The 14,528-nt window shown below is 61.3% G+C and overlaps 1 protein-coding gene and 1 pseudogene across 1 annotated transcript; one reads left to right on the top strand and one right to left on the bottom strand.

Moving 5' to 3' along the window:
- The first annotated feature begins 734 nt into the window (after positions 1-734).
- Positions 735-2,129, top strand: LOC139599475 (ammonium transporter Rh type B pseudogene; annotated as a pseudogene).
- A 5,216-nt stretch (positions 2,130-7,345) lies between these two features.
- On the bottom strand, positions 7,346-14,497 carry CUNH20orf204 (chromosome unknown C20orf204 homolog). The gene is given in 7 exon segments (XM_071446531.1): positions 7,346-8,296; positions 9,122-9,274; positions 9,371-9,433; positions 9,674-9,822; positions 12,752-12,807; positions 12,809-12,993; positions 14,438-14,497. Coding segments are annotated over 7 exon segments (822 nt in total). The 3' UTR covers positions 7,346-8,140.
- Between the last annotated feature and the right edge of the window lie 31 nt (positions 14,498-14,528).

The raw sequence follows: 14,528 nt of genomic DNA, 5'->3' as shown, positions 1-14,528 counted from the left end.
TTCCAGACATTCACTGGCAAAATGTCACACTAAGCAGCAACCCAGAAACTTCGGGGTAGCTGCTTGGCTGCTCTGGGCTTTGTTTTTCTCGCGCGCTAATTGTTAATGAATATCCAGCCATTTAAGCCAATGCAAACCTGTGAGAAAACGATCTTTGCAGCCCTGGCTTTGGAGCTTTATGGGGCTTTGCAAAATCCAAGTGGTGGATAAGGAAAACGTGCATCATCCCGCAGAATGGGGTGGTGGCGGTGCCAGAGCCAACCTGGAGTGGAACGTGGCAGAGCCAGAGCAGGAGCTGGCGTTGTCTGAGCTGCCAGCATCACTCCAGGGCTGCAGCAGGGAGGTCCCATTCCTGGATGGGGATAAGTTCAATGGGGATGAGTGCCGTGGTACCCTCATCCCTGGCCAGCTCTTCACCAAACTCCTTCTCCCTCATCTACCCCACCACAGGATTTTCTTGTTTCCCTTCAAAATCATAATGCCTCTCATGTCCACTTTTATGGCGGCCAAACAAGAACATGTGGTTATTTTATGGGTGCTGTGTTTAAAGAAGGGAAGGGCAAACCCCTCCTCTTCTGGAACATAAACCTGGATCTTTGGTTAATAATTAACCGTGGCCATAAAACCCTCGATGTAGGAGCAAGTGGAGCTCCCCCCAGAAGCACTGCTGGGCTGTCACCTCACCCCAGTGCCCTGCTGACCACTGACCACCATCCCCTCCTGTCTGCTCCAGGATGGCTGTGCCACCCTCCACCTATCCCCGTCGCCTCCTGCCCCTCTTCCTGGGGCTTTTCCAGGGTGCCCTGCTCCTCTTCTTTGCCCTCCTCGTCACCTATGATGAGCCTTCGGCGCAGGTGGAGGATACCAGCTTGGTGGCCAACCAGGTCTACGGCACCTTCCCCTTCTTCCAGGACATCCAGGTGATGCTGGTGGTGGGGCTGGGACTCCTGCTGACCTTCCTGCCCCGCTACGGGTTCAGCGCCCTCACCCACAACTTCCTCCTGCTCAACTTCTCCGTGCAGTGGGCACTGGTGCTGCAGGGCCTGCTCCACCACTTCCACCATGGCCAGATCCACCTGGACCTCCACAAACTCCTCCTCTCTGAGTTCGCTGCTGTGACAGTGCTCATCTCCGTGGGGGCCATCCTGGGGAGGGCCAGCCCCTGCCAGCTGCTGGTCATGGCCACCTGTGAGATCCCCCTCTACCTGGCCAGTGAATGGGTCATTGTCACCTGCCTGGGCGTTCTGGATGTGGGTGGCACCATCACCATCCATGTTTTCTCCTGCTATTTCGGCCTTGGCGTGTCCAAGGCTCTGTTCAGGGCAACACAGCAGCCACTGCACCCCAAGGAGACCCCAACAACCAGCTCTGACCTCATGTCCCTGGTGGGGACGCTCATCCTCTGGGTTTTCTGGCCCAGCTTTGTGGCTGTCCTGTGCCAGCCGGGTGATGCCCAGCACCGTGCCATCCTAAACACCCTGCTGGCCATGAGTGCCAGTGCCATAACCACCGTGGTGGCCTCCAGCCTGCTGGACAGGGACGGCAAGCTCAGCCCCGGCCACCTGCAGAACGGCAGCCTGGCCGGCGGGGTGGCCATCGGCGTGGTGGCCGACATGGCCGTGCCCCCAGTGGCCGCCCTGGCCCTGGGCAGCCTCTCGGCCGTGCTGTGTGTCCTCGGCTTCAGGTTCCTCACCCCGCTCCTGGCGAGGAAACTCACACTCCACGACCAGTGTGGCATCCACAACCTCCACGGCTTGCCCGGCATCCTCGGCGCCGCAGCCAGCATCGTGGCCGTCCTGGTGGCGCACAAGGACGCCTCCGGGTCCCATCCCTCTCAGCTGTCCCCTGCTGGGGGCAATGCCAGCGAGGCGGTGGAGGGGCAGGGGGGGTCCCGCGGGGTGGGCGGGCAGGCGCTGTGCCAGGCAGCGGGGCTGGCGGTGGCCGTGGGTGCCTCGCTGCTGGCCGGGCTGCTCACCGGGAGCGCCCTCCGGCTGCCCTGCCTGGCCCGGCCGCCCGAGCGCCTCTGCTTCGATGATTTGCTGTATTTTAAAGTCCACGATCAGGCTGAGAGCCCGGGGCCAGACAGCAGCGCTGAGGAAGGAGCCCTGGCTCTGAAGGAGCAGGTTTAGGCAGCGGCGTTCGTGCAGCAGCAGGGAGGGTCAGGGAATGTTACAGACAGGATCAGCAGGCGGGAGATGCTGCCTGCTCTCACTCCTGCCCCATGCCTGGAGCCAGCTGTGGAGGATGCCGGCACAGCTGGGTCAGCACCGTAGCACTGGTCACCTCTCTGTCCTCCCACCCTGCAGCTGCAGCCCCTCTCCCGTGTCCCAGTGGCTCCCAGCGCCCGTTCACTCCCGGCAGCAGCCAGAGAAACGACCTGCTCAGGGCGTCTCCCCAGGATGGTTAATAGCCCCCGAGGAGCCCAGACGGCCGCTCTGCAGGGCACTGGCCTCGGCTGTTTCACTCCCAGCGAGCGGCATCACCCTCAGTGCTCACCCCGACCCTCAGCTCCAGATTCCCCTGCCCACACGGGCAGCACCTGGAGGAGGCTGCCAGCGCAGGCCACAGCTAAAGGAAAGGAACTCAGCATCCACTGCCCGGAACGTGGAACTGCAGCAGCAGGGAGATGGCCCCAAGCAAAGGACTTTACAGGGATCTGATAACCTGAGCTGGGCAATTCACCCTCCAGGAGAGTTTGCAAAGGGAAGCGCCAACCCTTTTGACAACTGGTGCAGCAGTGAGGATGCAGCCCAAGCCTCGGAGCCTCGGAGAGAGAGCCAGGATGCAGGAGGCACCCGCAGCCCGCAGCACCCTCATCCCACCCCGAAGCTGGAGCTGGGAAAGCTGCGCCAGCATCCCAGGAAGAGCAGCGGCCCCATCCCATCCCAGCACGGGCAGCGAGCCGCTTCCACCCTGCGGAGGACAAAGGCTGCGGTCCATGGCTGGCATGCGGCAAGCTGGGAGCGCGGGGCCGCATCCTGCCCGGGGAGCGAGGGCTGTGATTCACATCCCCCCCGCCGTGAATCACCGCTGCCCCTGCGCCCCCACCGATCCCGCTGCTGCCGAGACAATGCGGGCCATGCTCCCGAGGGGGTCGAGGCCACCGAGCCCCCCGGCGCTGGCTGCAGGACTGGGGGGCTGCCGGCGAGGTTGGGGGTCCCCATCCCTGAGCGGGTGGGAGAGGGGCTGGATCCCTTCCACCCGGTGCAGCCCCAGGCGGAGCCAACACCAAGAGGGAGAGAGGCTGGGGAATTCGCCCTCCAATAATCACAAACAGGCTTGGGGGGCCGGGCGTGTTTGGTTAATTGTTAGAATAAAATATTGCCGAGCTCTGACAAAGAAATCCTGCCCCGCAGCCCGGCGCGGCCGAACAATGGGCCCCGGCGCAGGATGCTGCGGGCTGAGCAGTGGGGCCAGGGGCCTTGGGGGCGGGAGGCAGCTCGGTTCCCCCTTCCCCAAACGAGCCCCAGAAGCCCCTCATCTCCTTGGCAGCTCGGTGTCGATGTGCCCCATGACAGCGTGGAGCCATCGCAGCGGGGACCAGCCCTGCCCATCAGTGCCTGGATCCCGCTGGGCGCCGAGAGCCACCGGGACCAGGGAGCCGCGATCCCACCGGGGCCGAATGGGCAGCACCAGCCCCTGTGAGAGCCCTCCCGTGAGAGCCCTGCAGGCCAGGCCCTGTGAGAGCCCTCCCGTGAGAGCCCGGCTGGCCAGGCCCCGTGAGAGCCCTCCCGTGAGAGCCCCGCAGGCCAGGCCCTGCATCGAGGCCTGCCGGGTCCGATGGCAGCTCCAGCACCGGGAGAGGGACACGGGGTCAGCGGCACCGGGGCTCAGACACCCTGTGGGGAAGGTGGAGGGGAGCCACATGCACAGGCATTTACACACCTGTAATCACACACACGTGTGTGCACAGCCCTGCACTCACAACAGCCCAGGCCTGTGCCCGGACACACGGGCACACACACGTGCACACACACATGTGAACACACCTGCATGCGATGCACAGACACACAGACACACACATCTGTGCACACACACATGTACACATACATATGTGCATACACATATGTGCCCACACATCTGTGCACACACACACATGTACACACCTGCATCATGTGATGCACAGACACACATGTACACACACATCTGTGCACACACACATGCACACACACAGTGTACACACCTGCATGTAATGCATGGACACATGCACACGCACATCTGTGCACACACACCCAGCACCCACTCACATCCACATGCAGGCACAGCCCCGAGGCTGTGAACCTCTTGCTGTCGGGGACAGTGGAGCAGCAGCCGCTTTCCAGCATCTCCCGGCCCTTCCCGGCGAGGATGAGGACGCAGGCTCCCGCTGAGCCGCCCGCGGCAGCCAGCGGGGGAGCGAGCAGAGCAGCGAGGGCGCAGGGAGGGGAGCACACCCGGAGCCGGGGCTGGGCACACCCCGCCTCCCGGCTGGCATGTCCTGGCACGGGCACCCCAGCACGCCGCGGCACAATCTGGTCGGCAGATGCTCCAAAAACCAGCAAGAGGCCCAAGAAATGATGGGGGGGTCAGCGCTTTCCCACTGCCCACAGGGGCTTAGGCACCCGGTGACCCACGGCCAGGACCCACCTGGGTCATGGCACAGCTCCATCAGCCTGGCCATCCCTCCTCCCTGGGACCCGCTGTGCTGTTCTGCCTCTGGGTGTGCTGCCCAGAGCTCCCTGCTCCTCCAAACCAGTCTCTCTCCAAAGGATGGAGCAGTCAGATATTTTGCAGAGCCTCCAGCGTTTATCACACTGTAAATCTGGGCTTTCAGCAGCTTCACGAAGCTGCAGGGAGATGGGAGAGAACAAAACGCTGCTCTGCTCCATCAGACACAGCCTGCGTGTGCCAGGGCTGCCAGGGGCGGGGCCCCCAGCCCCGCTGCAGAGGGAGTGAGCATTGAAGCAGAGGGTTTATGTGGGCAAGGGTCCCCTGGAGCCAGGAGGGGCTGCTGGCACCCCAAGACGGTGATGGCTCAGGGACAGCTGCGTTTTGGGGGACAGTGGTGGTGAGGAGGGCTGAAACGTGCCTCTGTGGAACCACAGCAGCCCCTGTCCCCCAGGCATGGTCCCCCAGTGTGGCAAAGCTGCCCACGCACAGTTCCTGGGCACAGTACCCCGGTGTGGACCCAGAGCACAGCAGCTGGGCACTGCCCCCCTGTATGGGCCCCGGGCATGGTGCCCCACTCTGGTCCCCCAGAGCAGTGCCCCCCTCACTGGGCTCTGCTGCTGCCTCTGAGCTTAGCCCCGAGCCAGGTTGGGACGCAGCCCAGTGGTCCTGGCAAGGAGCACCAGCCCCCATCCTCGCCCCCATCCCTGTCCCTGCAGCCACTCCACCAACCCCCAGCCCCCAGGGGACCCTGCTGTGATTGCAAAACAAGCGGGGAGGGGAGGAAGCCGGGGCTGTTCTGCTCGCACAGCGCTCGGATGCAGCTGGCAAAGCGAGCCGGGCACAGGGCACGAGGTGGGGCTGTGGGCACGGCCAGGAGCCCCCAGCCCCTGCGTGCCCTCGGCTCCAGCACCCTGTGCAGCCCCTGCCACGTCCCTGCAGGGCCTGCACGAGGGCACACAGGGACCCCGGGTGAGGCAGGGGCTGGCTGGGCCCTGAGCTGCTGCCGCCGAGTGCCTGGCACAGCACAGGGGGACTGGGGGGCCGTGGCAGCGGCTGGAGCCACATCAGAGCGGCCCCCCTGGAGCAGATGGGAGCACACAGAGCTGCCCTCGAAGGAAATGTGCTCACTCCCATGTGCTGCACACTTGGGTTCGCTTCGCTGCTATTTTTATTTGACTTTTCAGGGCCTGTTTCCTTTTTCCGGCTGTTTTTGCTGTGATTCCACCATCACAACGACCTCGTTTTTCCCCCTCCCTCCCTGTTGCTTCTTCCTTCACTCTTTCCTTCCTTTCCATGCACTCATTCCCACTGCCACACCAGGCTCCCAGCAGCAGCTGCCTGTGAGGGAAGGGTAGTAAAGGGAGGTGGTTTTTGCTCTGGTTTATCTGGGAAGGTGCTGACAGGTCACTGAAGGGGGGACTTTGCTCCAGCCTTGATAAAGAGAAAGGTTGGGAGTCACCCTGTCTCAAGCCACCGTCCCCATCCTGTTGGTGCCTGAGCTATCAGGTCCTGCCGTGGCCCCCAGCCTCATCCATGGGATATCAAGTGTCAGTAGGGCTATTTTGGGATGCTTGTGGTTTGTGGAGGGACCCTGGTTGGGATAAGGGAGGAGGAATAAGAAAAAAACCTAGGAACTGAACCAGTGCAAAACCTCCTGTGGGGGCAGCAGAAAGGGCAGTGCTGGCTCCCGAGGAGGAGGAGGATGGAGCTGAGAGGAAGGAGCCCAGGCATTGTGGGGCCAGCTGGGGAGGAGCATGGCTCCAGGAGGGCTCTGGCATTTGGATGAGCTGAGCTGTGGCTCCCTGGCCGGCCCCTGGTGCCAGCCTGCCCCGTGCCAGGGACACAGCATCTTCCAGGGACCCCACAAGAGCAGTATTCCCAGGCTGCACCCCCTGCTCTGACCCCCAGCCAGGGTCCCTGTCCTGCCCCATTGAATCCACGAGTCCTGCCTGCACCCTGCTGCACCCCAGGGACTCTGCTGTGCCCAGGGCAGGGAGGGCTCTCCCCCACCCACCCCTGGTCATGAAGCCCTTCCAGCTCCTCCCAGCCCAATTCCCAGGGGGAATTGCAGGGTGTGGGCAAGGACCCCTGAGCACCCCTTGCCTTTCCCTCCCTGAATCCCCCTTTCCTAGTTTGAACCCCCAGAAACCCCCAGGGAGAGCCGCCCCCACCTCCTCCAGAGCATGTGGGGTACCCCCCCCCCCTCCCTGCAGCGCTCAGTGCCCCCCTGGGCACGGCCCTGCCCGGCCCGGGGTCGGTGGCCGAGCTCGGGGGGGACGAGGGCCGGCGATGCTGGAGTGGCCATGGGAAGAGCCGGCGTGGGCAGCGCCCGGCTCCGCTCAGCACACGCAGCCCGCTGCTGCCATCTCGTGTCCTGCTCAGCCCCTCGGGGCTGGGACAGCAGCACACGGCCGGAGACGGGCTGGGGAAACTGAGGCACGGGCACGCTGGGGTGGGGGAACTGAGGCAGACCCTCCCGGCTGTTGCTCCAGGGGAAACGTCCTTCCAAAAAAGCAGCTCCTGGTTTCCATCTCCCCACCCCAGGGATGCAGAGAGAGTGAGCAGAGGCAGGATGCCACTGTGCCCTCCCCTGCTGTGGGCTTCTGCCTGGGCTTCCATGGCCAGAGCCAGCACTGTGCCGGCTCCATCCACAGCACAAGAGCCCCCGGATCACCAGATAAAGCACCCAAAGTACTTCCAGGGAAGGAGAGGTTTTATTTCTGGCTTCCCAGAGGCTGTTTGCTACCCAACAAAGCAGTGGAGGCCACAGGCAGGGTGCTGGCAGAGCACAGTGACAAGGGAGGATGCCCTTCACCTCACCCCAGCCCAACCCCACCATCCCTCCCTGCTGGGGCACCCACAGTGCCAAGCACACCCTGGTCCCTCCACAGTGCTGCCTGTCACTGAGGCTGAGCCTTGCCCTCAAGTCCCCACACTGCCTGGCAGTTTTGGATATCAGAACCCCCCAGGCTTCCCCAGGGATGCACCTTTACCTCCCTGTCCACTGAGGGTGCCCGGCTGCTCTGCACATCCCGGCAGTGCCTCAGGGACACCTGTCCCCATGCACAGCCCTGGTAACCTCAGAGCCTTGCAGATCACTGTGGCCTCACCTGCAGCAGAGCCCCCAGAGCAGAGCCATAGCCCCACATGTCCTCTTTCTGCCCCAAAACACACCCATTGTCCTCAAGAGAGCAGCAGGTGCTGCAGGGCCGGGAGCAACTAAGAATCCACACCTCACCTTCTCCTTTTGGTTCTTTCCCTTCTTCTTCCCAGTGTTTCTGGTGCTCCAGGTGTCTGCCACAGCCATCCCACAGCAAACCAACCTGCCAGCCCCAGCCAGGAGTGGTGGATCGGGTGCCTGGGCACGGCTTGGAGCAGGAGGATGAATCCAGCCCTCAGGGCTGAGTCTGTCCCAGCTTCCCAAGCGAGCCGCAGGCAGCCCCGGGGCTGGGGCAGCGCATCCATCCCCCGGCGGGCGCCCAGGGCGTCCCTACGAGTCCCAGGAGGTCTGGCGGGGAGCGTGCAGGGCGTTGAGCTTCTCCCAGCAGGTCGCCAGCCTCTCCGCCTTCCTGCCGATGTCCCGCAGCCGCTGCTGCCTCCTGCGGGCCGGCTGCCGCCGCGGGGCCGGGGCCGTGTGCGCCGGGCTCTGTGGTCCGTGCGCCCGGGGAGGGGACAGAAACCCCCCCACATCACAGAGACATTAGTCAGGGGACAAAAGGCACCGCACACACGGCTGAGGTGGCCAAACTGCCTATGGCCATGGCAAGGACACGGTCTCAGGTCCCCAAGATCCCCCCAAAGGTGGCTGTCCCTGTCTGAGCTGGCAGCGTGCACCCCACAGCACACCCATGGACACCAGAGCAGATCTCCAGAGCAGCAGCAGCTCCATCCCACACCAGCAGAACCCAGGCAGAGAGGACAGTCCCAGCCCTGTGCCAGGTCAGGCAGAGCTGGGAGCTGGCATCCACTGCCCTTGGTTTTCCCTGCTGGTTGATGAACTGCTGGTGCTGCCATAGGGATCCCCTGGATGGAGATTCCCCAGCAGAGCCTTGGAGATGCCAGAGGAACCCAGACCAGCCCTTAGGGGAGAAATGCCAATTCTTGCCTATGAGCACTCAGGAGCAAGAGCAGGACAGGGTGAATGCACCCACAGGGTGAGCATCCCACCAGGACAAGGCCCTGTGTTCCCCTCAGCCATGGCATCGTGGCACATGTGGAAAAATCCACTTGGGAGCCAGTGGTAAAACCCCACCAGCCTGGCACACACTGCCACAACTGAACCTCCCTCCCTTGGTTATTCTGAAGCTCCCAGGGATGGATGTGCCATCAGCTTTCCCCAGCTCCCAGAGCGAAGCAGGCAGAGCCTGGAGACTCCTCATGGGCAGCCAGGAGAGCACAACAAGGCAAGCTCTGCCCACAGCCCTGGGAACTGGGAGCCACTGACATGGCTGGGAAGTAGAGGGCTTCCTACCTTGCTGATTTTCCTGCAGTTCTCCCGGAGCACAGTGTTGGTGTTCCTGGCCACCCTCCAGACCGCCAGCTCCTGGGGGCCCTGCAGGGTGCCGGCCCCCACCTCCCGCAGGGACATGCTGATGTTGTAGATGGACAGCAGGATCTTGTGGTCCTGCAGAGGAGAAGCACAGGGCAGGGAGGGAGGCTCCGTGGCTCCCTGGGGGCTCAGCCCACGCCATGCCCCAGCCCCAGGTCCCTCCGTGCTCACCTTGTCTGAACGACAAGCAGGCCCAGCCCTCCCACTCCTGTACACCGACCCAGTCAGGTTCCTCTGCAGAAACAAAGCAAAAACATCCAGCAGCTCTCAGGATCAGTGCCTCCCACTTGGAGCAAGGATCCCCCATTTTATCACAACCACAATCCCCCATTTAAACAACAAATCCCAACCCTGCTGGCAAAGCAGCCAGCTCCACATTAAGGTTCCCTCCCACGTCCCTCCTCAGGGCTGCATCCAGCCCAGCAGCATCCCCGGGCCAGGGCTGGCCCCAGGCAGAGCCCTGCCTTGGCTCACCAGGTTCTGGAGCTCATGGAAGATGACTGCACGGTACTGCCGCAGGATCTTGGCAATGCTGCACCTCCTGCCTCTGCTCAGCACGGCCACCAGCAGGAGCAGCAGAACAGCACAGGACAGCACCCGGGGGAAAATCTGCCAGGGAAGGGCTCACAGTCAGCTGGGGATTAAGGGATGTCCTGGGCTCTGCCTTCAACCCTTGGCAGAATCTCTATAGGACCTGTACCTGAAGATGCAACATGTGATGGAGGAGCCTCAACCGTCTCCTCTCCCAAAGAACATCCTCCCTGATGAGCCATCTCCCCTTGGGGCAAAGCCCTTGGGAAACAGCTCCAGCCTGAGCCCAGCCCAGCAGCGCTGCCCATGGCACACACAGAGCTCTCTCTGATGCCAGCAGGTGGGTTCTTGGCACAGAGCTATGCCAGGGGCCTGTGTCAGTCTGTGGGGCTCACCCCTGAACTCTCTGCCCCAACATGGTTCCACTAGATCCCCACCTTGTGCCATTTCAAGGCCAGAGAACCTCGAGTGCCAAAACCCAAGGGGAGCAGAGAGGGAGGTGCTAGGCTCCTTGGAGAGGAGCTGAAGGCAGGAGCTGCCTGCTCCCCACCAGCAACATCCACAGCTCAGCTCAAACTGATCCAAACACCTCAAAGGGATGCTCCCACACCTCTGTAATACAGCATTTTTCCAGCTTCCCTGCAGCTCAGGCTCATCCCAGGCTTGGGGGCCCTCACCACAAGCAGCACAAGCATCTGCTCTCACCAGCACATCCCAGCTGCTGCTGAGCTCCTGGCTCCAAACCTCCAACAGCCCCAGGCTGGGCCCTGCAGAGCGGGGAACCCCAAGGGCTGACACCTGAGCTGGCAGAGGGGCACAGGGAGGGGTGGATGGACCCTCCAAGGCAGGGATGAATCCCACAGCTTTGAAGAAAAGCCAGCACAAGCTCAAGTGACCAGGACTGGGGATATTTGAGCAGCCCAGCAGCAGCAGAGTGAGGATGGGGAGCTCAAAGTTTGTTCCAGGAAAGGAACCCAACAGCTCAACACATCTCCACATTCTGAGCGAGGGCACAGCCCTGGGGCCCCAGCCTGGCATTTCTGTCATTTCGCATTTTCAGGAAAAGTCCCCCCCAAACACAACCCCCTCCCAAACAACCTCATGCTGCAGGTGTCAGGTCTGGGCAGGCAGAAAGCAGCTCAGCTCCTTCCAGCTATGCAACCCCTGTGCTGCAGCCAAAGCGAGGGGGAAGGGGCCACAGCTCTGCCTGCAGCTCTGCCTGCTGCTCCCCACCTCAGCTCAGGGGTCACTGCCTTCCCCAGCACCTCTGCACTTGCTCTTCTGCTCCAAGAAACCATAAGTATTGCCCTCACTGAATTCCAAGCCCAGGCACACTCCATCTGTCCTCTTTGACGAGAACCTGGGGGGTTTTGTTTGTAAAATCCACACCTGCTCTGTGTTCCCTACTCAATCCTGGGCTAGACCTGGTTCCAAAAGGGTGAGGAAACGAAACCTTTTCCCATCCTCTTGCAGCTCAGTGGGAGTGATGGAGGCTTAACATGTGGCAAAATTCAACACAGCACAGTTCTGGACACATAGACACAACCATCACCTTGGAGCACGTGCAAAGAGAGGAGCAAACCCAGGTGTAACCTGTAGAAATCCCACTGGGCTCTTCAGCATCCCTAATCACCACAGACCTTCCAGCAGAGCTGTGCTGAGCTCTACCTGGGAGCTGGGAAGGGCAGGGAAAAATCCTCCTTGTGCTGCTGGCTTTGCTCCCTGCAAACCACTGAGAGATCTTGCCCCAGAGGTGATTAAGCAGAGAGCTGAGGGTATAATCAAAGGAGAGCACTGCTCCCATGAGGACACCCTGACCAAAGTCTAAGGGTTGCCCTCCAGAGGTCTCCTCTGCCAGGAAGGCAAGGCTGTGCAATTTTGCCAAGAAAATGGGAATTACTTCCCTGAAGTGGTGCATTAAACAACTGGGACCAAGTTTTAGGAGAAAGCACACCATTTCCAGCATTCCAACCCAGCCAAGGCTGGGCTCAGTGCTCAGCCCAGAAGGAAGTGCAGAGTAGTCCAGGGAACAGCCAGGGCAGGAGGTCAGCAGGTGCTGTAGGTGCTTCCCCCCACCATGGAAAGCAGGAAAGCAGCAGTGACAAGAGAGGGATGCAGGGAGACTGAGGTGGCAAATCCTGCTCCCTTCAGGATGGAGGAGACCAAGTTCAGCAGCTGATTTAGGGTTATTCCTTCTGCCTTCACCCCCATCCCACAGCAGCAAGCTACAGGCAGGTGGCACATCCCTTCCTAGGGGAGAGCTGGCAGTGAAGGAGCAGCCTTGGGAAGCACGGGTGCAGGACAGGCACAGCTAATCTCATCCTCACTCTAATCCTCCAGCAAATACAAAGAGATAAGGGGAATCACCATTGTTGATAGAGCAGCTCCTGCTGGCACTCCTGCCAGTCCCAGCCAGCAAAGCAGCAAGGGGCAATTCCTGCTGCCAGCCTGGGAATCCCACCAGGTCCTTCCAGCCAGCCAGACTCTGTCCCCGGGTGCCTCCTACCCAAAGGGACTCTGTCACCTCCCAGAGCCCCAAGGCAGGGATAGACCCTCCGTTCTCTTCCTCAGGACCAGCCAGATCCAACCCCATCCAAACGAGGTCTCAGCCTCATCCCAGACCCAGCAGCCTGATCCCAGCTGGACCAGCTTCCCCGGCCAGACCCCAGCCCCAGCTCAGATCCTTAGAGGGGTCGCGATGGAACAAAGTCCCATTTGGACCCAGCCCAGCCCCATTCCAACTGCTCCAAGCCCTTTCCCAAGTGCTCTGGCCCGATCCCGACCAGTGCGAGCCCCTCTCCCGGTGGATCCAAGCCTCATTCCCGGAGAAGCAGTCACCTCCCGACAGGTCCCAAGCCCCACCGCGGGTGCTGCGAGTCCCACTCCGGCCGAGCCGACCCCATCCCGGCAGCGCGGCGGGCTCCGGTCGGTCAGAGGCTCCAGGGAGGGGTGTCCGGAGAAGAGGAAGGGGGTGCCGGGGACAAGGGGGGGTGTCCCGGGGACAAGGGGGTGTCCCGGCGCACTCACCATGGAGCCCCGCGGGCGCGGCGGTCCCGGGGAGCCCGGTCCGGCCCCGTCCCGCTGCGCCGGGGCCCGCGGTTTGAACTTGGCTCCACGGTGGGAGGGGAGGGGACGGGCCCGGCCGCCGCGGGGGGGACGGGACACGGCACCGCCGCCGGCCCAGCCCCGGCCCCGCGGGGGAGCCCGCCCGGCCCCCCCGGCCGCAGGAGCAGCGGCGGTGCCCGGGGTGCGAGAGGGTCCCTCTGGGCCGGAGGGGCCGGCAGGGCAGGAGCCCCTGCTCGCAGCCACCCGGGGATTCCAACCCACGCGTGTCCCCAGCCCGGAGCTGCACGCTCTGCTGCAAACCCCCGCGGTTTCGATTTCTGTTGGCGTGGGGCGATTCTTTCACTCTGCGTTCACAGACCGCAGTGGGTGAACACTGACAACGGCACCAAGTGACTGTCCAGGGTGAGACCCCCAAAATATCAACGCGAGGAGTGTCCTCGTGCTTCCCACTAAAGCCCTCTCCTCCTTCCCCCTGCATTTTGTACCTCACCCCCAGCCCAGGCACAGAAATTGCCCTGACTCAATTTGTATCAATTTTGGGACAAACCGAACTGACTGCAACAAGGCTCCGCTGAGGAGCTGAATGTGGGTGATTGAGTAAGAAATAGAACAAATGGTGAATAATCCAGCTCTGCTCAGCTTGGTGAGAACGTCCCTCCCCAGGAAGTGGGACCCACAGCACGCTGCAGCATTCCACTGGGACAGGACCCATATAACTTCTTTATTGAGCTCTATATATAGCGAAAATTCATGGGTGCCATAATCCATTTAAAAACCACCAGGACATCTACAAACATCAAAAGGCTCTAAGATTGATGGTCCCTTTTAAGTAAGAAAAAATAATCTCCAAGCTAAGGAACGTAGCCCAAAGGAAAGCTGCAGGTACCAGGAGCAGGTGGCCAAAGGAGCCTGATGTTGTGAGAAGGTGGCACAGTGTCCAGCAAAGGTCCCCGTCCTTGGGGCTTCCACATCCCAAAAATTCCTTGCAAGATGAGGTAGTGCCACCTAAGCAAGGGGCAGGGGTAGCATGAGGATCCCATCAGTGGGTTCCACCTGTGTTACCTGGCTCAAGGGAAATGCTCCCAAAATAGGTCAGCAATCTCCCCAGCAGGAAAAGCCACACCACTGCAATTCCCACTTCCCCTTCCCATCCCAATTCTGCAGCACCAACTGGGCAGAGGGACTTATGCACCACAAGCAGCCAGCTTACCCCAGCACATCACTACACCAGGAATCAGAATGCCACATTCCTTGCCCAGAAAAGCAGGATATAGCCCCCATGGGAGCACAGGAGGCTGAAAGACAGCACACATTGAAAACTACTTTCAAGTTGTTTTCATCCTGCACTTTCTGCCTCCGTCTTGAATTCTTGTCCAGCCAGGTTCCCTTGCCATGTCTACCCTCTCCTTCGAACATCATCTCCATTCCCCTTCCCAAACTCTTCCACTCTCTTCCAGCAATGGCACAAAATCCCTAAGCAAGAGCCTCTCAACTCCCAGTGCCTCTCACTCACCTTTGGGAAACGACAATTCCATGGGACATCCGTGGAACGTCTACACCCTTTCATCAGCTATTCCAGAGAATGCACATGAGTTTCCATTATGAACCCAAAGAAACAAAGACTTTTGCTTCCAGACCAACCCGGAAGCAAAAGCCTTTCTGCTCCAGGGTTAAAAGATCCGTTTTTGGCTTCTCATCCATTTTGGCAAGAGGCTGTAGCCCAGCTTGGTGC

This window comes from Agelaius tricolor, unplaced genomic scaffold, assembly GCF_023055355.1.
Source record: "Agelaius tricolor isolate 1412-34295 unplaced genomic scaffold, bAgeTri1.0.p SCAF_23, whole genome shotgun sequence".
In the NCBI taxonomy this organism is placed as follows: Eukaryota; Metazoa; Chordata; class Aves; order Passeriformes; family Icteridae; genus Agelaius; species Agelaius tricolor.
Note: the sequence above shows the minus strand (reverse complement) of the source record. Positions and strands in the feature narration are given on the sequence as shown.